The following is a 25,153-nucleotide window of genomic DNA, read 5'->3' as shown; positions in this document are numbered from 1 at the left end:
ACAACAATGTTTTGATGCTCACCTTCTGGGTTAAATATGAGTGGTCAGAGTAAAATTGCAAAATTTCAGTTCTATGTTAATAACATTATGCACTTATGTTTTTTTTAAAAGCACAAATTCTGGTGTAAATATGTGCGGCTGCAGACATCTGACTGAACATTTAAATGCTAAAACCAACATTAAAAGATGCCCTGGTCTTTTCATTTTAGTTTTGTGAAGAGCTCCAGAGTCACAGAAGCCATAAAATGTTCTTTATTTGTATTTCTTTTGTTTCAATTTGTACTCCAGTACATTGAAAACGACCCTTGTGCAACTTTTTGTTTTCAAATTTTGCCAGTTTTAAACTTTTTTTTTGTCAGAAGCTCTCCTGAATGCCTTTGGTCTTCTTTCACACAGAGTTCAGTGTCCTCCGACAAGTGAAAGAAATCAGATAACATGGTCAAGTCTAGTTCAAGAAGAATACATTGACTAAACTAAAAATGCAAAGAGGACTTCTCCGTACATGGGTGCTCTTGTCAGAGTTGCACTAGATGTTGTAGAGATCTGAAGTTAAGACTAAGAGTTCTCAATGGCTGTTCCACGAAAAAGAGCGTCTGAAAGTTGGAGATTTTTAAACTCTCATGATAAGTAGCCTAGAGCCATCAGCACCAGACTGTTTGGACTTAAGTTTCAGTTCCACACGAATGACACCAAAACAAAAACCAAAGAAAAAGATACATTTCCAGTTTCTTTGTGTTTCTCTGTGACTGAAATAAAAGCAAAAATCAAAGTCACAGTTGGAGTTTAGGTAGCACCAGGTCACCTGAACTCTTGAGTACGCCCCTGTCCTGTTCATATTCTGTACTCACTGTGCAAAAGCAGCCAAGTACAATGCCCTCAGTGTTCTGTAATCTGTCATTGCCAACTTAAAAATTCATCTGCGCAGAGAGGGCAGCTGGCTGTAGACGGGGAAAGCCAGTCTCACATTCAGAGAGTCATTGTGCTGGACCAGTGAAGTTTGTTGGTAATGCAGCACCAGGTCTTTAAGAGTGCTGTACAAGTTGTATGGTTCGGCAAATCCATAACCCCTTGGTGTGCTGTAAATGACGCAGTGCTTCACTTCTCCATCAGCGCTGCAGGAGACAAAGCAAGAAATTATTAGCAGGAGACAAATCCTATGATGGCACATCTTAAGCAAACAGCTTGTTTCATTGATTCAGGGCCAAAGTCAGTCAACACAATGGTTGTTAAAATTTGTAGGTGTAGATTTAACAAGTCAGAGTCATAGAGATTTACAGCACAGTAATAGATCCTTCGGTCCAACTCATCCATGCCGAAACAGACATCCTAACCTAATCTAGCCCCATTTGCCAGCACTTGGCCCATATCCCTCTAAACCCTTCCTATTGATATACCCATCCAGGTGCCTATCAAGTGTTGTAATTGTACCAGCCTCCACCAATTCCTCTGGCAGCTCATTCCATATATGCACCACCCTCTGCATGAAAACATTGCCCCTCAGGCCTCTTTTATATTTTTCCCCTCTCACGCTAAACTTCTGCCGTCCAGTTCTGGACTCCCCCACCCTAGGGAAAAGACCTTGTCTATTTACCCTATCCATGCCCCTCATGATTTTATAAACCTCTATAAAGGTCACCCCTCAGCCTCCGACGCTCCAGGGAAAACAGCCCCAGCCTATTCAGCCTCTCCGTATAGCTCAAATCCTCCAACCTTGGCAACATTCTTGTAAATCTTTTCTGAACCCTTTCAAGTTTCACAATATCCTTGCGATAGGAGGGAGACCAGAATTGAACACAATATTCCAAAAGTAAATTTAGTAACCAGATATCTTAAATATTATAAATATTTATCTAATTACCTGGAGGTAATCCGGTGATACAGAAACCAGTGTTTATTTTTGTACATTTATCATTGCCTACTACATTAATAAGATTATCCCTCACCCTTGTAGCAAACAGCATTCCTATGGAAACTATTTTTTCAGAAAGTAAACCCTACCCCTTAACTTGAAAATGCCCAATGTAGAGTGAGGAAAATTTACACTTACTAAACTGTTCTTTTCTAATTCCTTTCTAAGCCAGTATTAAGATCAGAAGGCATCTATAACAACTCATGCAGAAACTATTAAGTTTAAATGTGACCACTTCAGGTTGCACGTAAATTCTAGTTCTGTGCAGAATTTGTAAAGAACAGGGACAAAGTCACTTTTCGATTCCATTCCTCAGACTTGAAATATTTAGATGATACCCTTTCTCACTTCTAATAAATCCAGATTTACAGATCAAATGTTTAATAATTTAGAATTATTCTTATTGTTGAATTCTGAATAACAAACAGTAAAGGGTCCAATATTGCACAAAAAAAATTAATCAATCATCACATTTCTATTTTGAAATGGTACTTGGACTTCCCATGACCATGTTTAGCCTCGATTTCCTTGCAGTTGCTTCCAAACTCTAATTTAAATACCTGATTTTTATTTTATTACCATCCAGAGGTTTCCCTCCAAACTGTTTAGAAAAGTAAATTTTTAAAAAAGTAGTTCATATAGATCCAATCAAAATGTATTGTTTGTAAGGAAACTAACATTTTCATCAAGAATTGTCTGTACTTTTAATATTTAGTAAAGTTGACTTTAATGATTTAAACAATCTAGATAAGATTTACCAGCTGTTTTCCATTATATCTTCATGTGGTGGCTTATTTTGGATAGCCTCTGAATGAAGAAAAAAATCTCCCATAAGGTTATGCCCATTCGGAGATTGGCAACTATAAATGGAAGTGCATCCACGCAGCTGGTCAAAGTGCCACCAAGGTCTCTTTTCCCTGAAGAAAGACTGCTTTTATTCTTTGAGGCAGTCAGATTTTGGATTTTTACTGTACTTTATTGTGAATGCAGCAGAAAGGCATTCTTTTTCAACACAATCACCCCTTCTGAAGCATATCGAACTGCTCAGTCTGTCCCACAGAGTACTGGTCATATGCCAGGCCTTGTAGACAAAGAAACTTCAATGTAAGCCTTGGTACCAGTTCTGAAGTGCGAGCTTCCTATAGGATGAAGCGTGCCCTAGGTCTGCCCCCAAGCTATGGAAATTGGATGAATGAAAATAAAATTAGAAAAATGCCTAGCTAAAGGAGAAAGTATAATCTAGGGATAATGCAGAATGAAAAAAATCACATTAATGCATCTACAATATTTTTAAGGCATCTGTCATGCACAAGCTTTCTATATATCTCACCTAGAAAAGACAATATGCTAATTTTAGGATCTGACTCGAGTGAATTCCCTTATGTCCTTTAACTAATGCTTCTTTCACTTTTGTTTCAAACATCAGCTCATACCTTGTTTTGCGATAACTCCTCCCAATACTGTCTGCCAAACTGAATAGCTTATTCAGATCTCATCGTGCATTCCTTTCATTGACTGAGAAACCTGCTCCCTCCATTCATCCAACAGCTTACATCCAATCTCTGCACTACAATGTCTTGCTTTTCTTTTACTTTAGCCAAGTGATAGGGGAGTAAATCAATGTAAGATACCACGATTATTGGCAAGGAACGGAGAGAAAAGGGCAAACAAAAAGGACACAAAAAGAATGAGATATCGTGAGAAGTATTCAAATATGACTTACATTGCAGCTATTGCAGGTGAAATCTACATTATTTCCAGAATTTACATTTACAAATGACTAATGACACATGGCACTGGTTCCTGACAAATTCCTTCAAAAAACTTCCTTCAAGCAAAATTACAAACTGAATACATGGCTGGAAAGAAACTGACTCAACATGGCATCAACAATGGAAATTTCTAAAGTCATAATTAAGCCTCCAATAAAATAAAACATGATACTTACACCACAGAACAGGCATAGCAGCCCTTTTTACTACTTTCCCTGATAAGGAAGGCACCATCCGACTTTCCTCGCAGTAAGTCTTCAGCTTGTGTTCGATTAATAGCTCCTACAAACCAGGTCTTTTCATCATAGTGAGGAAGGTTTTCATCTTCTTCAGTGATAAAATATGTGCTGAGATGAAAATGTTTGTAATGAGTTATTCTACTGAGCCTTCAACAGCATTCTTCAGAATTCCAACTCGACAATGAATTCATTATTTACATTGAACTGTGACACCAATGTTACAGCTGTGAATTTGTACCAATCATTTGTTACACAACTGATTCCATCCCTCTCCCTGAAACCAGTCTGTTTGGACAATCTTAGCATTAGATTGGATGTTGAGATGAGCTTCTGACCTCATTCATCAATAAGGCTGTCTATCTCCACATCTCAACCAACGCTAGACTTCCTGATGATGGGTTTACGCCTGAAACGTCAATTCTCCTGCTCCTCAGATGCTGCCCGATCTGCTGTGCTTTTCCAGCAGCACACTCTTGACTCAGATCTTCAGCATCTGCAGTCCTCACTTTCTCCAACAGTAGTCTTCACCTTATCTCAGCATATTTGTTTTGAAATGCTCATTGTATCTTCATTACTTCTAAATTTTCACGATTTCAATGCATTCCTGGCTGGTCTCACATTGAGGCCATCCAGAACTCTGCTGTGTTAACTTGCAGGACTCATTCCCCTGACACTCCTGTGCTCAATGACAGTGCCTATATTGGCTTCTAGTCAAGTAACATCTTCATTTTAAAATGCCCATGCTAGTTTTCAAATGCTTCCTTGACCTCCCTGTCTTTATTATCGCCCCAACTCTCCAAAACATCTGAACTCTTCTAATTCTGGTCTCTTGGGCTTCCCCAATTTCAATGCTCTACCACTGGTGACATGCCTTCAGTGGCCTAGGCTCTGAGCCTCTCTCTAGCTCACTTTCCTCCATTAAGACTCTCATCAAAATCCACCTCTTTCACCTAGCTTTTAGTATCAGACCCAATATCTTCTTACTCCCTTAACAGTCCTATTAATCATCTTGGGACTCTTCATTACCCTAAGGCTGGTACATAAATACATGTTGCAGTAAAAGAGATAACATAAAATTCAAAAACGTATTTTAAGTAAAATTGTTGCAAATAGGGTCAAATATCCCTCGTTTTTTACGACCAGTCAGTTTAGTGTAATGAACTGAATCTGGCTACCTGCAAAATTGAATTAAAATCCACAGAAACAGAAGACCCTGTTTATCAGGCCTACAAATGGTTCTATCACTAAGAAACTGACGAATTTAAAAGATACTGGGTTCTCAGTGCTTTATATCACTATGGGTATGTCTAATTATGGACATTCCCATTAAATTCCATGTAAGGGTTCATCCCACAGCACCAGTTCTGCTTACCAAAGTGGCCTACTAGGCACTCGCATTTCACACCAGCGAGTTGGGCTTCCTACCCATCAAAATTTGACACTATCAACAATTGCATAACTGGTGGTATGCTATTAGGTACCATAAGCATACTCAATGCAAGTTTTTTGATAGGATTTGTAAATGTGATCTCAAGAAAGTTCACTAATTCTTTGAACTCATGTTTGGACTCTGGAAAACTGGATATGAGCTCAGATTTATTGCAGTCTCCAATAGGAGCTTTTTTTAAAAAAATGTCTGATACTTCACAAAATAGAATACCAAGGTAAAAACAGAAATCTGAAATTGCTGGAACAAGAGGTTACACTATGATATTCTGATGAAGTATCTCTAATAAAACATTATCTTTTCTGTTGATACCGATACATTAAATTTATCACCTGTTTCAATTATTCAGTCACATTCATAGTCGATCTGATTAAAATATAACAAAATATTGAAAATGATCCTACGTTAAGATAACACGATTCAACTTACATTCCTTATAAGACAGAATTTATTTTCAAGGAAATAAAACCTTTAACTTTAGATAAAATGTGTTATACTCGTTTTGATAACTAACAATACGAACAATGAGGGATGGGTTGAGATAAAGCTCTACTCCTTCATCGTATTCACCACAATGGATAGCTCCAAGAGTAAGTTCATTATATAGCTGAACAATAATTTATTTTTCTAGCTCAATTTTTATTTTAAGAAAAAGTCTCTTTGTGCTAACATTTTTCCAAGCTACACAGAGGATGGCCCATTTTTACACAGATTCCCTACCATTTTCGAATTTGAACATACTTATTGACAGCAAGCTTTCATAGAAAACCTTCTTAAGGATCGTATAACTATATTCCTAGTTTAGTTCCAGGTAAGAGGAAAAATAACTAATATTTTTCAGTAGAGTCATTGACAATTATACTCACTCATCTGCATTTTCATTTTTGATTCCAAGCCAGTCATTTATTCGCTTTTGACGCACTCCTTTGTGATTGAGCCATCTGCAAGACGGAGGTAGTGGTGGTGAGGGCAGGGGAGTACAGAGAAAAATGAAAGACAGAAAACCATAAACTTTCATCTGTTTAAATTGCCAATGTTCAACCATATTTTGCCACTCAGATAATTAAATCCAACATCATTTATTTTCCATTTCTACTTACACCAAATACTGATCCCTGATTTTACGTAGTTGAATTAGGTCAGGCTTAATGCTGTTCATTTTCTTGTCAATTTCCCGGTTATCTGACGCTTGTTTCTTCAGATCCTGTTCCAGGCGTATCTTGCTGTCATGGATCTCTCCAAGACGAGACTTCAGTTTTTCATAGTTCATCATTATTCTATCACATAATAAAATGATTTTTCAATTACTGGTAAGAAATGCAAATCACTATCTGCCAACAACTCAATTAAACAAAACTGATCAATATATTGATTTTAGTACATTTTAACAGAGAAAATTCTTATAATTATGCAATAAGCCAAAAGCCTATTCTTTCCCATAAACACATGATTGTTACAAAAATTGCAGAGATATTACGTTTGGCATTTTGTTAACGCTGCAGAAGAAATGACAATGTATAAGACATGGACAAACTGACAGGAGAGGTGTAAATAGCAAATTAATATCAATACAACCGTTAGGCAATACTTTTTGACAGCAAGCTTTCATAGAAAACCTTAAGGATCGTATAACTATATTCCTAGTTTAGTTCCAGGTAAGAGGAAAAGTAACTGTCGATATTTTGGAAAATTACAGTAAAACAGGACAGGAGGAAAAGAGTGACATAGTCTTAATGTCACTGGCAATGCAGAGATTCAAGCAAGGTTGAGAGGATGAGTTCAAATCCCACCACAGTAACTCATGGAATTTCAACTCAACTAATATTTCTGAAATGTAAAGCTAGTCTCAGTAAGATCGATGATAAAACTAAAATCATGCAAAAACTCATCTGGTTCATTAATATGCGTTCGGGGTAGAAATCTGCCATCCTTACCCAGTCTGGGCTTTACATGACTTCAGACCCACAGCAATAAGGTTGACTCTTAACCATCTTCTGAAATGGTTTAACAACCCATCAATTCAAAAAAAACTAGGAATGGGCAACTAATGTGGACGCTCACATTCCAGGAAAGAACAGAAATGGATTAATGGTTCAACAAAAATCAATAAAATTAAGAAAGCCATTAAAAATGCAAATGAGATACTGGAATTCATTTCTGGAGGTATAGAATTAAAATTTGGAAAGGGTACATTCAACCTGTAGAACGCTAGCTGTACACTTAAATTGCTGAGCACAGGAACCTCCATGTAAAAAAAAAAGATATCAAAGTACTGGAGAAACTGCAAAATAAAGTGATAATGATGATACCAAAATGGAGAGGATCAAACAGTGGGGGCTTTTCGAGAGAAAAGAGAAGACAGAGAGGTGACACCAAGGAGCTCACTATCACATGGAGTAAATTGAGGAAAATAGTAGGTGCGCATTTAGGGAAGAGTGAATTAAGCGAGAGGCAAAATGGAATAGAAGATAGACTGATAGGGTGAAATAGGTGGCAAGAGGCAAGTCTGCAGCACACACAATGGTCCAGACCAGTTGGACCAAATGACTTATTTTGATGGAATTTTCAAATGAAGTTTCTGATTAGGAGTAATTTCCTGCATTAGAATCGAGAGAGGACGGCTCCTTTCATTCACCAAGCAATTCCATATATTTAAGATTTGAAGAAAAACATATAAAGCAACAGTACCGCTCAATTTCCTTCTCATTCCCTTCCCTCCGAAATCTCTCGATATATTCTTTGCTGTAACGTTCTTGAGTGTGACACTGCTCTTCAAATATTTTAATTGTTTCATTAAAAGCTTCAATTGCAGTTCTTTTCATTTGTATTTCCTGTTGGAGACAGATAGGTTTACAAGCTATATTTCATAAATATTTCAATAAGATTTTGCACTTATTTTTTAACTGCAATATGTAAAACATGGAATTTCTGTGTTCTATCGTAAAACTACAGTTTAGAATCAATAAACATCAGAAATGGATGCAATATTCTTTTATGAATGTTACTTAGTACTCAATGGTGACCCTGGAGTACACTCAAATGCATTGCAAAATTCAATTTTGCAACTCTTTCTCAAAAATGAAATGATTTAGATTCTAACAGTCATTGAATCATGGTTCCTATGGCTTTGGTCAGAAGTTCTGTATGGGCCTTTACCTCCATAGCAAGTAAACACCTCAATTGAAATGAAGTTCACATGTTCTAGAACCAAGCAGCTCAATCCATCTCTCAGACTAATGACAGTCTGGTTACCGATATGCCCCTTTTCAAAGTCATATTGAACTGACGGCATTAAATGCCACAAATTATGGCATTAAAACCCATGTATTAAACAAGGAGAAAGGGAATTTATTTGCCACATTCTAGTGTTTTTGAAATTCAAGCTTACAGTATAAACAGATGTAGATTTCACAGTAATGCAAATCTTCGATAATAGTGTAGAGGGTTCAGAGAATCAGCATTGGAAAAAGGGAATGGTCGGAACCTAATGTACAGGTTTATAAAAAATCATCCATTTTCTTGCACTTGATAAGAAAGCTGTATCACAATGCAACAATTTTAGGACAAAGACAATACTGTGCACTAAAATTCTCCGTGCCCATTGTTGATGTCTGCAAAGTCACAGATCAATATGTACTGAGGCTACAATACTCCATAAAAAGAAAACGAATGGGATTTTGGGTCAGTATGATATAAGGAGAAAGTGAGGACCACAGATGTTGGATCTTCGTCGGATATGTGGAACAGTCCATCTTCCGCAGCTACACTGGCACCACACCCCACCTTTTCCTCCGCTACATCGATGATTGTATTGGTGCTACCTCGTGCTCCCACAAGGAGGTTGAACAGTTCATCCACTTTACTAACACCTTCCACCCCGACCTCAAATTTACCAGGACCGCCTCAGACTCCTCCCTCCCCTTCCTAGATCTCTTCATTTCTATCTCAGGTGACCGACTCAACATAGACATTTACTACAAACCGACCGACTCCCACAGCTACCAAGATTACACCTCCTCCCATGCTGCTCCTGTAAAAACGCCATCCCATATTCCCAATTCCTTCGCCTCCGCTGCATCTGCTCCCAGGAGGACCAATTCCACTACCGAACAACTCAAATGGCCTCCTTCTTCAAAGACTGCAATTTCCCCTCCAACGTGGTCGACGATGTTCTCCAGTGCATGTCCTCCACTTCCCGCACCTCCGCCCTTCCAATCGCCACCAGGACAGAACCCCACTGGTCCTCACCTTTCACCACACCAACCTCCGGATACATCGTATCATCCTCCGTCATTTCCGCCACCTCCAACAGACCCCACTACCAGGGATATATTTCCCTCCCCACCCCTATCAGCTTTCCGGAGAGACCACTCCCTCCACGACTCCCTCGTCAGCTCCACACCCTCCACCAACCCAACCTCCACTCCCGGCACCTTTCCCTGCAACTGCAAGAAGTGCAAAACTTGTGCCCACACCTCCCCCCAAGGCCCCAGTGGATCCTTCCATATCCTTCGCAAATTCACCTGCACCTCCACACACATCATTTACTGTATCCGTTGCACCCAATGTGATCTCTTCTACATTGGGGAGACAGTCCACCTACTTGCAGAACGTTTCAGGGAACACCTCTGGGACACCCGCACCAACCAACCCAACCGCCCCGTGGCTGAACACTTTAACTCCCCCTCCCACTCCGCCAAGGACATGCAGGTCCTTGGCCTCCTCCATCACCAGACCCTGACCACATGACGCTTGGAGGAAGAGCGCCTCATCCTCCGCCTAGGAACCCTCCAACCACACAGGATGAATGTAGATTTCTCCAGCTTCCTCATTTCCCCTCCCCCACCTTATCTCAATCCCAACCCCCAGATTCAACACCGCCCTCTCGACCTGCAATCTTCTTCCCGACCTCTCCGCGGACACCCCCTCTCCGGCCTATGACCCTCACCTCCTTGCACCTATTGTATTCCCACGCCCCTCCCCCAAATTCCCTCCCCCCTACCCTTTATCTCAGCCCGCTTGGCACACCAGCCTCATTCCTGAAGAAGGGCTTATGCCCGAAACGTCGATTCTCCTGCTCCTCGGATGCCACCTGGCCTGCTGCATTTTTCCAGCACCACATTTTTCAACTCAGTATGATATAATCAAAGTTTTTGAAGATTCAGGTAGCTACTTTGGCTAATGAGAGAAAAACAAAAATTAAGGAAAGTGCATTCAAAAGCTATATTAAAATGCACTGAGGAATAACCATTTCTGCAAAGAATGCATTTTTGAGGACTTGGCTATATAGATCTGACCCAAATCACAAAACAGAAGAGAAACTTGAAGGACTTGATGATGTGTTTCACATCTCTTAATAGATATAATTGACATTACTGATTATTAAAAGGTAGTGATACTTGAAACATAACGCCCTAAGAAAGCACACCAATGGTGGTAATGCACAGCTCAGACATCTTTAACAAACAATTGAGAATTGTGAAAACCTTCCTGCGAACATTTAGTGGAAACATAATCATGCATCAGTGCCAACACAGCCAATAATAGCATGCAGGACTCAAAACTAAATGAAGCCATCTCAAGTTGGAATGCCATCAAAAAAGAAAGGAATGTGTTAAGGTCAACTAAGCCAACAGCCTTACACCTACTGCAGCGTATATAATTTATTCCATGCATTCAGAAGCATAAAACTAGAAATATATTTGCCTATTCCCATCCTCAAGTCTCAATTATCCAGCCCTTGCCCGTTCACATATTTCTTCTCTTGCCCCAGTAGCAGATTTACAACCATTCGAATTCCATTAGTTGGATTAAGTTACCGCTTTACAACCATTGTTTTAAAAAAAAAGACATTATTATCAATTGGACTTGTACGTTGGTAGGAGAAAGTGAGGACTGCAGATGCTGGAGATCAGAGTCAAGAGTGTGTTGCTGGGAAAGCACAGCTGGTCAGGCAGCATCCGAGGAGCAGGAGAATCGACGTTTCGGGCAAAAGCCCTTCATCAGGAACCTGAAGGGCTTATGCCCAAAAAGGTCAATTCTCCTGCTCCTCGGATGCTGCCTGACCAGCTGTCCTTTTCCAGCAATACACTCTCGACCTTGTGCTTTGGTAGGTTAGATGTACCTGCGATGTCCGTGTGTACTCTTCATAAAGCCGATCATATTCTTTACTCTTATCCTGATATTGGTTATGATATTCCTGCAGTTTTTTGCCAACAGCATCAATATTGTCTTCCTTCACCACTTGATCCTGTTTAACAAAATGAACAGTACATCATACAATAGCTATGTTCTCATCAAGATTTGCGATACCACGAAGACAGACATTTGATTTTCTTTATTCTTTCATGGAGAATGGGTACTGCTCTCAAGACTAACATTTGGTGCTAATTCCAACTGCCTTTAAATTGAGTGGGAGGGAATATTCCCTCTAATTCTTTTTAAATTCGTGTGCAAACCTCTGATGTCCATGTGCAGCATCAACTTCTGAACCCAGACATCAATGGTCAGCATGCTGATCACCCCAATTTTAATGTGCATACTCTCACAGTAGATGCACACAGTCATGCAGCTTTGAAGAAGATGGTTTGCTAGACTATTTCAGATTGCAATTAAGGGTCAACCATACAGCTGTGGATTGTGGATCTTGTGTCAATGAAATGCAACAATCCAGGCAAGGATGGCAGACTTCATTCTCTTAAAGAACTTAGTTAACCAAATGGGCTTTTTTAAAAAAAGTAATTAGTAACAGCTGCTATGGTCACCTTTACTGAGACTAACTCTACATTACAGATTTATTAATTTAATTCAACTTGCATCAGCTGCTATGGTGGGGTTTGAACCCATGTCTCTGCCTCCCAAAATATAATCCTGTGTAAAAAAAAGTGAAGATTTCTCTGTACAAGATGCAACACTATCTATCCACGCAGCAATTCTGGCACCAAACTATCAATCAAATTCATACCTGCATTAAAATCATGGTGAAACAAATCCAGAACCTGAGGCATCTGGCCGATTCATGATTAATTGTATATTGTAAAATATGTTTGATATGACAGATTAATCTGTCACATTAATTACCTTTTGACCACATATATTTTAAATAGGCAGTCAGCCTTCTTACAGTAACCACGCCTCATTGGAGAACTCCTATATTAACATGGCAACCAAAAATCCCCATGATTAGAGAGGGGCTCAACTATCAAATCCAGGAAATAAAAACGGTTATCTTACCTGCTGGAACTTAGAGACGGGATACATTAATTTTACGTCCAATTTTGGGTTGTACTGGGCAAGTGACTCATGCCTGTAATGGTTAATGAGTTCCACCACGGAATTAAAAGTGAGTGGGTCAGAGAAGCCATATTTTCCATCTCGATGGTATATTTTGATTAGCTTGTTATTGCCTCCTTTCCTATAAAAGGACAAATATAAAAGGCAGGGGTAATTTGTGCAGCTAACATGCAAAAATAGATCAAAAGAGACTGCATTAAGGCAAACAACAGCAACAAACTGAACTTAGTTAAACAGCCCCAGCCCTTGAAGCAGAGATCTGGACAATGACACAAAGAATTGAATGAGAGTTGTAGTTCATTTGGTAAAACCTCTGCCTCCAAATCAGACCGTTTGTGGTTAAACTCCAACTCCAGACTTGAGCATCGCAGTCTGGCTGATGCTCCACTGCAGTAGTGAAGAGATGCTGCATTATCAGGGCACCATCTTTTAAATGATATGTTAAACCAAGGCCCCATCTGCCTCTCAGGTGAGCATAAAATATCGCAAGACATTCTGCCGAAGGTAAGGACTGATTTTCCTTAACCAGCATTACAAAAACAGACAGGGCTGTTTGTGGGAGTTTGCTGTGTGCAAACTGAGTTGCTGTGTTTATTCTACAGTAACTACATTCCAAAATTACATTTGCTGAAAGGCATTATGAAAATGAAACTCTTGCCTTTATTATTATCAGCCTTTAATGCACATCTCCTTAATGGTCAGTTTCATATAATGGATATAAAAGGGTAAAATTGCTGTAGTCCTACCAGACCATAGCGCTGCTCTCTCAGAGAGACACGATTGGTGGTGGATAAAAATGAGGGTCACCATGCTTCAAGTACGGGGAGAGGTTGTGAAGGAGAGTTCTTCATGGTAACCTCAGATGATGCAGGAATTGAACATCTCTGCATTGCAAACCAACTATCCAGCCAACTAAGTATAGGTAGCTTCCATTCTATCATTCAGAAGTGCATTCAAATTCAAGTTAAATTTGATCCACCCAACTCCTCAATGACTTTTCACTTGATATGGATCTTAAAATGGAAATTCAACCATCCTGACAATAAAGTAACAACTTGAAAAAAATAGAATAACTCCATCCTAAAAGAGATATGTTTGCGTACCTGTAATAACCAATTTGGAACAAGGCTTTTCTATCGCCAGTTAAATCTCAAGTAAGACTCTAACATTATGGTAAACACAAATAATTCACATTTGATATCCTTTAACCTCAAATTTTTCAGAAAGATCAACAGTCCACGGCATATACCAGTATCTGCTTATTCCAAGTTTCATTCTTGTTTAAAGCAGGCTTTTTAAAATTGATCTTTCTTTCATGTTCTTACATTGGCTGTGAGTTGCACACTGTATGAGAAAGCTAAGAAAAGTTGTCTCCAAAACAAAAATCATGGTTGACCAGAGTGACTGGCACCAAACTGAGTAAGGCTCGATCACTTATTGCCTCAATGGGGACCAGTTAAACTCTTAATGGTATCATCAGACAAACACTAAAGAAGCAAGTCCAAATCATTTGTGTTGCTTTTGTATGCATTCAAGTAAACAGCAATAGATTCTTTCCGGGAGAAGCTTGGGGTCAGGTCTAAAGCCCAACCCCTCGTTTGGGACTCATGGTTTGGGAAGTTGAAAGAATTGACTAGAAGTCAACACAAGTTAAACAAAACAAAAAAAAAGACAGATTTCTCCTAAAACCTTCAGAGCAAATCTTTTTCTTCTCTTAAACTGAACCTTGAATTTCTATATAAATGTTAAATGTGTGAGAAGTTGAAAGTCTCAATGTTACTGTTGGAGCTATAAAAGGTGATGGGGACAGATAAAAATAATGTAGTTGGTTTTAGGTTTAAGGCCCACTTGAGCACACAATCAGTATTAAGACTCCAGTATATGACAAAGCAAGTGTTGACTTTTGGATGGAATATTAAAGTGAATCCTTGTCTATCCTCTCTGGTATAGCTAAAAGATCTCATGGTGCACTATTTTGAAGAACAGGGAAGCTATCCCAAAATTCTGATCAATAGTTACCATTCAGTCGCCAACGCTAAAAATTGATTATCTGGTTAAGAATAATTGCTGTCTGCAAAAGTTTGCAGCTTGAGAGTTTCTTATAACAGTGACTATATCTACACAACATTAATTGAGTACAAAGCATTTTTGGTTGCCCTGAGTTGGGAAAGGCACCACCATAATATATTACAAGCTTTTCTCAAGATTAAACTAAACTGACAGGGAATGGGCATCAGCGCATAAGAGGAGTCAGGAGCAAAACAGGAATAAAGGAGTGAGAGGAAGCAATTTTTAAATCTGCAGCCATATGAAGAGATTTTCTTGCATGTCTTAAAATATTCCATCCCTATTCACTCTCATGTGTTCCCTTTCAATGTGCTAGTTGAGAAATCTAATAGCACCTCCACTCAACCACCAGAAGCCTAATCTCGAGTATATGATGTGTTTTAGAAAGGTCCATGTAGAATAAGACTGGCCACGTTAGCAATTTTGTAAATATGGTCCAAACCAGCATCTTTTTCCCCACCTTGAAACTTGATACAAAAATGGCAATCTTGATAGAGGTAAACAAGATTATGACAGGTATGCATAGATAGGCAAGGTTAATATCCATAGATAGGCAAGGATAGATTTAGTATTCTGGGCAAGAAATGCAGGTAGAATGTGGGGAAAAGCTTTTTTTACTATGGCTAATCACAATGACGTAGAACTCACTGCTCACGCGAATGGTGGAAATACAGATTGCCTATGATTTCAAAGGTAAATTGAAAGGACGCTAAGGAAATAAACGTGCAGGCATAGCATGGAAAAATGAGTCTGACTGCATTGATCCATGGGGCATCGACATGAATTTGATGGGCTATGTGGTTTCCTTCTGTGCCATAAATGACTCGTACAACTTTTTCCATTTATATTCCTTTAATACCTTGGTCACACTCACAGTAAATAAGCTACCAGATGAGAAAATATTCTTGTTCATTGCATATGAACTGTATTTTTGATATACTTGTGCTTGATTTTCACTTTTTTTTAAACACAATTTATTTTGGTTTGTCAAAAATAGGTTGCCAGCTACTTTCTGTTGATATCCATTCCTGGTATTGCAAACATCAGTTATATCCTAAAGTGGTGTTCTAATTTGTAAACATAGTTAGGGTAGGCTTATAATGTGTATAGAAAGATGCGCTTTACAGTAATACTAGTTATAACTGCTGCAGATTTTAATCACATACAATTTATCGCCTCTATATATCAAATAAACAAATTTATCTTCACTGACTACCCAATGTGTTATGGTACTCTTTAGCTTGATGTTGAACTAAACAGATCAAAAACATACCAGATTGAGTCACTCTTTTATAGAGTTATTTCTTGCTACCAGGTAGCAACTGCACGATTACAGTTTGCACCAACATCTCTGGACTAATGCCAGGTATAAAGTGGGTGTAGAGAGGAGGGGTTGAAAAAGCTCCTATTACCTCCCTATGCATTTAATGAACAGTGCATTTGTACAGGAGATGAGTGAAAGAAAGACTGGAGATTGCTGTGATACCTTTCCCCCCAAAAAACTGTTGGTATTCATTGTATAGCCCCACACACGATAAAAAAGTAATTTGGTCAGAAATCAGAGGGATGTCAATGCCTTTGGAGACAATATGAAGTTAATGCTGTTCAGACAGATAAAGCTGTAGACTGGGAAAACAGAAAAGAAAATGCATGAACAGACACTAACTAATCTCTCTTTCTAAAAAAAAGAGCAAATATAGTAAAGTAACTGTCTTTCAAAAAACCTTTTATTGCAATTAAAAAGCTTAGAAGTTGTGCAAGAGTTCTTAGCATTACTTCACCGAACTTTTTAATAAGCTAATACTGAGGCTGAATTAAGGGAGAACAATGCTGTGCTAAAAGGATAATTGGCTGCATTAACAATTCAAGCAGTTATTTGTGCAGCTTTCCAAGAAAATGAACCAGTGCTGAGTAATACTTTTAGCCAAACCAGTACAAGAAGATTAAAAGTAAAGCAGAGATGGTTTCCTGATCTGCACCGATCATTTACTAATTTTTCTTACTTGATCACAATGGAAATAAAACACATTGTGACTAACTGTTATCTTTTAAAATGTAGTAGTGGGAAGTCAAATGTGACAGCTATCATGTGACAATGAAAGAAATCATTCAACAAGACACTAATAGTCGGCATTAGAAAGTCCATGTCACTATAATATCCATATTGAACTGGGTGACAAATAACTTATATATTTAGTGTTGAAGTGATCAATGTAAAGCACATCTTTCCATACACATTATAAGGCTACCCTACTATACTTACAAATTAGAAGACCGTTTCAGAATATGATTGATGTTCCCAATACCAAGATGGATATCAACTGAATCCAGCTGGCAACACACTTTTGACAATTCAAAATATAATGCGTTTAAATCTTCAAACAAGTATACAAAAAATTCAGTTCTTACAGAGTGGACAAGAATGGTTTTCTCATCCAGTAGCTTGTTTAATGGGAGTGTGTCCAAGGTATTAACGGAAAAGCTTTGTTTAGTGAAAGAGGAATGAAATTCATTGTTGACTGAGCACAATTGCCAATTCTAATAAAATCCCAGAGGACTGTAAGGAAAACTACTCAACAACCCAGTTATTATTGTTTAACTAAACTTCCAAAAAGCTTTTGATGAAATACTACAAAAAAAAAACTACCAAACGCATTAAATTTATGGGATTAATGGGAAGACTTTTGAGTCAGGCTGTCATGGAGACAGGAAATAGTTATTTGTGATAGAAGCACTGGATAAGAATTGGTTAATACTGAACTTCCACAGAAATTGGTACTGGGGCAGTTATACAACCACATCTTTATCACTGACTTAAGTGAAGGCATCAACAAAATTATTTGCAACTTCATAAAGATGTGAACATATGCAAGGACCAAGTCAAAATCAGATCTAGATGTAACAGGGAATACACTTACCATGAAAGTACAACATGTAGCAGAAGGAACAATTGCAAGCATGAACGGGTGAATGCATGAGCTTACTAAGATCATAATAAGATGCTTAAGCTGAATAATTTATTGAAGGCCCACTAACAAAAAAAAAAGTGAAAATTATTAGAGAATTTATTACATCGATAATTAAAGGAAAGAAGTACTATTCCTTCTTTGAACAAAACTCGAGTTCAAGCCATATTTAGAACAAAGTGTGGCCCAAGACTGAACACCTATTATAGGCGATCAAGGCCCAGCAAACAAGTGGCTAGCTTCGGAGTAGGTTCAGAAAAAGGTTTAGCCTTAGAGAAATATGATTGAAATCTTTATAATGTAAAGATTACACTTAGTCCTCATTGATCTGCTATTGAATAATGACAGGAACAGGGAACATAAGTAAACATTGCAAAGATGCAAAATTAACTTTGAAGCCAGGGGGCATTTCTTTTTACTGGGTGTTGCCAACTGCTAGAATAAATTGTTGGGATACAAAAGGAGTTTAGATTTGTTGCAAACACTCGAAGGGGAGTTGGACGAGATCATGTAAGTGACAAGGATGTGGGTCACTGAGATTGGAGCCACCTATCTGGTTTTCTGAAGCTTAAACTCTTGCCGTCGGCAATCTTGGCAAACTTTCGTTCTGCTTTCCTCCTTCCTCAAACAGGCGTAGGTTTTTCTAGCCTTTTCCAGGAGATTACATAAGTGCAATGCGACACACAAGATGCGTCATGCCATGACGTGCCAGGCTTAATGAACCCAATGGTGCGCCTTCTATTTGCTTTCTGTCAGTTGAATTTCTGTGAGGATGCTGCAAATATATTTATATACATGAGGTTCCAAGAGTGAGCAAAGGGTGTGGGGATGACTTCTACATTACTTGCATGTTGCTTGATTTCAAAAAAATCTTTATTAAATACCAGCGTGGAAATTTGAGAATCCATTAAAGAACTCATCAAATTAGCAATGCCTTCCCTCCTCAAATAAAACAGTGCAAAGTAACATTTTGACAAGAAAAATTCCAATATTCCAACTTATTGTGTACCTGAGGGTCAATGTATAATCTCCCTGCATCTTAGTAGAAGCATCCCGCACAAGGAATGTACCATCTGGCATGTCACGCAACTTGTCATTCACTTCTTCCCTATAAATAAAAGTGGAGATTAGACTAAGCCAGTAGCTATTTATCATGAACAAGTCATTTTATCCTGGCAAAGCTGCTCCTTTTAAACCTGCATCTGCTAGATTACCACATTGACAAGACTAGTAATATTTTTTTAACATTAATTATACATTGTTGTCACTCCAATTTATTATACAATGCCTCCTCATTTTACCCTTTAGTTCGTCTTTTGTATCTCCTATTTAAGACAACTTTTACTGGTATCTAGCTTTGCTTTCCTGCTTGATCTCGCATGGGTTAAACCCATTAGGAAAGTTCCTGCTTGCCAGGCAAGATTTTGTTTAAAAGCTCATTGTTTGATACAGTTTGATACAATTTGATAGAAATTTTGCTTGACTCACAAAAACTGACTTTATGATATTGTTAGATTTAGCACAAATGGATCTATGTCCTCCACTACGAAGTCAACGGGATTTTTTAAGCAAAGTCAGCAGCTATTCGGATGCACCAGAGTTGATATACTGACCTAGAGATATCTCCCCAGTACCATTCAGCATCTTGTAGAGAGATGCTTCCACTATCTTTCATTCCATTGGCAGTTATTGACGTCATGGGTTTAGGTGGCTTCGGAGGAAGAGCTGCAAGCAATAGAAAGAGACAAAACAAGAAATAGAAATTCAAAAGTCCTCTATATTTCTTCTTCATAACAGTAAAATACCTGTGCTTGAACAGAATGGTGACACACAAGCAGCATAGATTTTGGTTGTTAATTTACTGATTACTCATTTTGATTTGCTATGTTCTTATTTTGTTAGTTTCTCTGGTGGCAATCTATAAAGTAGGTAAGAAATTTTGGATAAAAGCTCCTGAACTACCTGATGAATGCTTCAGGTGAACAGGAACAATGAGCCAGGACAGCAGACGTTAACAAACAAGGGGAAGAATGACTCAACAAAACAGAATAAAAACAGAAAACATGGGAAATATTCAGGCCAGACAGCATCAATGGAGGCAAAACAAAGATACTTTTTTTGTTTAAATGAAAAGGTCATTAATTTGAAACATCAACTTAAAGGGAGCAACTACCTAATGGGATACCAACAATTTTTAAAGTCAGAATTGAAAGTGTGTTGGTGGAAAAGCACAGCAGGTCAAGCAGCATCCGAGAAGCAGGAAAATCTAACCTACTTGGATATGTTACAACATTGAGGGTATGTGACCTCTGATCCAGAGGTAAGGACATTACCATTGTGCCACAAGATCGAAAGGTAGCCAAATCTGTTGACTACCTATTTTCCACCTGAGGGTATCAAAACAAGGTGAGGAAATTAGTTGATTGCGGAATTGTCCCCTTTGAACAGAAGACAGTCAATAACATCCCAATATTCCAGAAGGGCAAGAGATAACCTAGGAGGTTTAGGACATGGTAGCCTAATATCAATTGTAGATTTGTTAGGTACAGCAGTATTGAGCTTTTGAGCAAACAGGAGTTGACCAGAAAGAGTCAGCACGGACTTGCAAATGATGTGTCACATTTGGACACAGGAATTACTGATAAAAACAAACATTCGTTGCCTGCTCCTAATTGATCTTGAAGGCAGTGGTGAGCTGTTTTCTTGAATACAATGGAGCGGTTTTTTTTAGGCCATTTCAGAGGATAGTTAAGAGTCAACTACATTGTTGTGTGTAAGGAGTCACATGTAAATCAGACTAGATAAGACCAGACAGATGATTTTTAATCTGAAAAACACTATTTATGAATGTTATGGATTTTTACAAAACTCAGTATTTTAATGATCACCATTAATATTGTTTCATTAATTGAACTTAAAGGGGGTAACTAATGAATAGAGAAAGGAGTACCTATGGATGCCATTTATAAGATTTCCAGAAGTCATTTGACAAGATTTGATACAAGACAAAGATTGGGCTGCTAACTACTCGCCTGAATAAGGAATTGGTTCGGACTAGAATACCAAGTAGGAACAATGAGTATGCACCCAAAGAGGCACGATGATCACTGGCATTCTCTGGGCATCTGTACTGGTTTGCAAATCTTACATCATGTTTACAAATGACTTTGATGAAGGTACAGAGAATCAGACATCTAAGTGTGCCACTTATTTTAGTGCTGTCAGCAATATAAATGGAGTAAATGGAAGGAAATAATTGCAAAGGAGACGTGATAAATTAAATGAGTGGGGAAAATCTTGGGTGGAGTCCAATGTTGAGAGATTGAGAGGTCACCAACTTTGAACCCAAGGAAAGAACAAAGTATTTTCTAAATGCTAAGAATCTAAAAACAGTACATGATCAGAGAGATTGAGTCATCTATAGAATCAGTGAAACCTATTGAACAAGTACAAAATAATTAAGATGATTAGCGGAATGTTGGCCTTCATTCAAGTGGGTTGAAATAAAAAGGGGTAAAATGTGTACCAGACTGTACCAACATTTTAACTAAAATCGACTGGTGTGTGGTCACTCTACCTCAGGAAGGACGCATTAATTTTGAGGGGAGATGACGATGCACCAGAATGGTAATAGGGCCACAGGTATTACATTGAGAAAGATTGCACTGACTTAGACTTGTGTTTTCTTAAAAGAACATTCAACAGGCCAATTAATTGAGGTGTTTAAGATGATTTAAGGATTTGATGGTAGGATGGGGCTGGAGAGGAAAAAAAAAGAGACGAGAGCAAGAGAGCACGCATGAGACAGAGAGCAAGAGAAAATAAAATTATTTCCTTTGATGGGAGAGACCAGAATATGTTGTTCAGGATGAAGTCAAACACCTCTTCACGTGAGGGCTAATGGAAATTTACAACTCATTCCTAAATCAAAAAACAATGATAATTTTTAGGGGGTTGGTTAATTCAGTTGGCTATAAGGCCAGTATGTGAATTGGATTCATGTCAACAGCATAGGGATTGATTCCTAGGGTTCTTGTGGCACAGCAGTTTTGTCCCTACCTCTGGATGAAGAAGCCTGGTTTTAAGTTTCTCCTGCTCCAGAAGTGTAAGGACATCTCTGAACAGGTTGATTAAAAGATCTAGGGTTTGATTCCCATTCTGGCTGAAGTCTATTTAGGGCCTACCTGCTTGAACTACCCATGGCTGAAATAAAAAATCATGGCACATTGCTGCAGTCCACCAAATAATAGTTAAGGGCTTGTCTTAAAGCAGAGAACAAGATTTCTTCATGTCTGGCAAGGTTATCAAAGGTAATTTGGCCCAGGCAAGTAAATAGAGTTGATATACAGGTCAGCCATGATCCAATTAACCGAATAATGAAGCAGACTCAAGGAAATGAATGGCATACATATGCTGCTGTGAAAAGTAGTTTCCAGTTGATTGAAATAGTGTCTACACTGAAAATGTTTTAACACAGATAAATTATCGGATACAATTTTAAAGATCCAAGGTTAAATTGAACCAAGTTTCTAATCTAAGTGATCCAAGTTTTGGATACTTCAGAGTTTTTATCTAGAAGAATTTTGCAGAAATCAGTGTTTAAGACAGTGAAGATAACTTACTCTATCTGCACTTAAGATAAACAGATGAAGGCAGTAGTCATTTAGGAATAATTATAATTTTCAATCAATGTTGCTGCTGATGTAGGAGTCACAGTTATACTCTAAGCTTTAAAAATAAAAGTCTTACATAATGGGATAACTACTAGATATCAAGTTTAAGCTGGCTTATGAAACATGTTGAGGAACCCTAAAGGGTTTGCCCTCATTCAAATAATGTGCTGAATTGTTTTATGTGTGATAACCATCATCTCTTTATTGCTGGCCTCGAAAAAGCTGTATAATCACAAGTAGTCTGTCCTGTTCCACAGTTTCAGTTTCACTTCACTGTTGGATATTATTCACAAATGATACAGAATTCCCAATGAAAAGAATAAATGGAGATGATGATTTTCATTTTGGGTTTTCCTTCCAACTAATTTTTCCATTTTATTTTGATTCAACATCAATCCCCAACATGCGAAATAAGACTCCATGTCTTCTGGTACTTCCTACCCAAATGAAACTTGTACTGAGAAAGAAATTGTAACATTTATCTCCAATTCCTCTCTGTGCATCTTTCCCTCAATATTTGAGATCTCAGATTATTCCCCCAAAGGGGCAAGACATTTAATCCTATTTAGCAAACAATCCAAGAACTGAGCAAATTCATCTAAAGACAAAATGGAACATGTAAGAAGCATGTCATTGTTATAGATGTTATGTCTGAGCTAACAGACTACAGAAAAAGAAACTACACATCGTACACCTCAGGAATTGGCACAGTGATCCAGGAGGTTCAATTTTAAACTGAAATATCCAGGTTCAAATCTGAAACATGTTGATTGGATAAGCAGCTCTTCTAGTATTAATTATGGTAAACAGCATGCCTAATCCATAGAACAAATTAATCATAATTTGGCCCAAATGCCAATTTTGCCATGAAATGCAGTACGGATATATGGTTTAGTGATTCAGTTACCAGGTAAGTTCACACTCATACTTTTCTGAGAGATGGGGCATCATGTTGCAGCTGTACAGGACATTGGTGGGACCACTTTTGGAAAACTACATTCAGTTGTGGTCTCCAGGCTACAGGAAAGAGATTGCCAAACTTGAAAGGACTTACAAAAGATTTAAGTGGATGATGCAGAGGTCGGAGGGTTTGAGCAATACGGAGTGACTTAATAGGCGGATGCATTTTTTTCCTGGTGCGTTGGAGGCTAAGGGGTGACCTTATGAAGATTTATAAAATCACGAGGAGCATGGATGGAATGAATAGTCAAAGTCCTTTCCCTGGGGTGGGGAAGTCCAAAGTGAGGGCATAGGTTTAAGTTGAGAGGGGACAGATTGAAAAGGGACCTGAGGGACAATGTTTGCATGGAGAGGGTGGTACATGTATGGAATAAGCTCCTAGGGGAGGTGGAGGCAGCTAGTACAATTATAGCTTTTAAAAGGCATCTGGATGAGCATATGAATAGGAAGAGTTTAGAGGGATATGAGCCAAATGCTGGCAAATGGGACGAGATCAGTTTAGGATGTCCGGTCGGCGTAGACAAATTGGACCGAAGGGTCTGTTTCAATGCTGAATAATTCTGACTCTCAGGAGTTTTATTTCTCTTCAAAGCAGGAATTACTGGAAGAGGTTTTATTTTCTCAAACACTTTTGCACGTGAGACAAATTTGAAGGTAAAAATTAAACCATAGTAATTTAGTTCTGGCATGCCATTGACCCTCAACCCACTAATTTTCTTTGTATTCAACATTAGATGGTAATGATGCATATGCTAGTCTTCGCCTAAATTACCATCATTCATTCTGCTGTGTTGACAATTAATATTCTCTATTCAATGAGATATCACAGCTAAACGCATGCTAGTTCTCAAAAATCACAGATCACAAGACAGCTGTGGCCACCTTGGTTAAATATTTGTTCACTACCTAAGGGGTCCAAGTCTAACCTTACACCTTTATTACTGCACTAAGTTCTGTTACAACAGACTGACGATTGTACCTATGCTCTTCCTTCTTGAATTGAATTAACTGTGTTCAGTTAGTCTTAAGTTACCAATCTGGAATGGATCCCTTCAAACGTATCCATTATATGGACAAATCCATTAAAAGGTTTTCCCCCTCTCTTCACATTAGTTTTTCCACATGCAAATGATAGCTAAATGATAACTGGACACTAAATGCATTCCACCTCACTACAAAAAAAATTAACGACAATGTTTCCAAAATTACAACCCATTACAAATCTTAGCTTCCAAACAAAAGAAACTTCACATCAAGTTTAGGGCAAAGACGATGAAAATAGAAGTAACTTGAAACTGCTCTATCAAATGGAGCTAAATCATTTTTGAATTTATATTTTGCTAGCCTATATTTCTTCCAGAAAAATAAAAGTAATTTCAAGTCAACATAGCTAAAAAGGCTCATTATCCAAAAACAGAAACAACATTAATGTTTTGTTTCTTGCCCTTCATTTCAAAATAAAATTAACCCTAAGCAATTACAATTTCAGGTGGCAATCAATACTGCTAATCTTTGTATCATTTTCTGTATTTAAACTTTAGCATTTGTTCAAACATGAACACAAGTTACTCAGGATAAAGAGAAGGACACTAATTCAGATCAAAACTGTAGTGTAATCCAAGACAATCCTGCAAAGTAAGTAGTATGAACATTCCATACTTGGTTGCGACTCTCAATGTTGCAGAAACTCATTTAACATTCCTTAAACATTGAGCACATTAAACCCATACAATATTCACAACTAATCAAACAGACCCTTAAATTGTACACAGCATTCAAACAATTCAATTAAAGAAACTTGCCACTTATGAAAATTTTATGATAATT

At 38.1% G+C, this 25,153-nt stretch overlaps 1 protein-coding gene across 4 annotated transcripts in view; it reads right to left on the bottom strand.

Annotated features, from left to right (window-relative positions):
- Positions 1-236: 236 nt before the first annotated feature.
- pik3r3b (phosphoinositide-3-kinase, regulatory subunit 3b (gamma)) overlaps positions 237-25,153 on the bottom strand; it is a 555,201-nt gene continuing 530,284 nt past the window's right edge. For all 4 annotated transcript variants that reach the window (XM_072574352.1, XM_072574353.1, XM_072574355.1 and 1 more), the window contains 9 exons: positions 19,307-19,418; positions 18,703-18,801; positions 12,601-12,781; positions 11,492-11,617; positions 8,056-8,198; positions 6,468-6,644; positions 6,234-6,308; positions 3,858-4,028; positions 237-1,112 (listed from right to left, as the gene is read on the bottom strand). In XM_072574352.1, the coding sequence (XP_072430453.1) occupies positions 914-1,112; positions 3,858-4,028; positions 6,234-6,308; positions 6,468-6,644; positions 8,056-8,198; positions 11,492-11,617; positions 12,601-12,781; positions 18,703-18,801; positions 19,307-19,418 (1,283 nt within the window). In that variant the 3' untranslated portion in view covers positions 237-913. The remainder of the gene's footprint in view (positions 1,113-3,857; positions 4,029-6,233; positions 6,309-6,467; positions 6,645-8,055; positions 8,199-11,491; positions 11,618-12,600; positions 12,782-18,702; positions 18,802-19,306; positions 19,419-25,153) is intronic.

Source organism: Chiloscyllium punctatum, chromosome 7, assembly GCF_047496795.1.
Source record: "Chiloscyllium punctatum isolate Juve2018m chromosome 7, sChiPun1.3, whole genome shotgun sequence".
Classification (NCBI taxonomy): Eukaryota; Metazoa; Chordata; class Chondrichthyes; order Orectolobiformes; family Hemiscylliidae; genus Chiloscyllium; species Chiloscyllium punctatum.
Note: the sequence above shows the minus strand (reverse complement) of the source record. Positions and strands in the feature narration are given on the sequence as shown.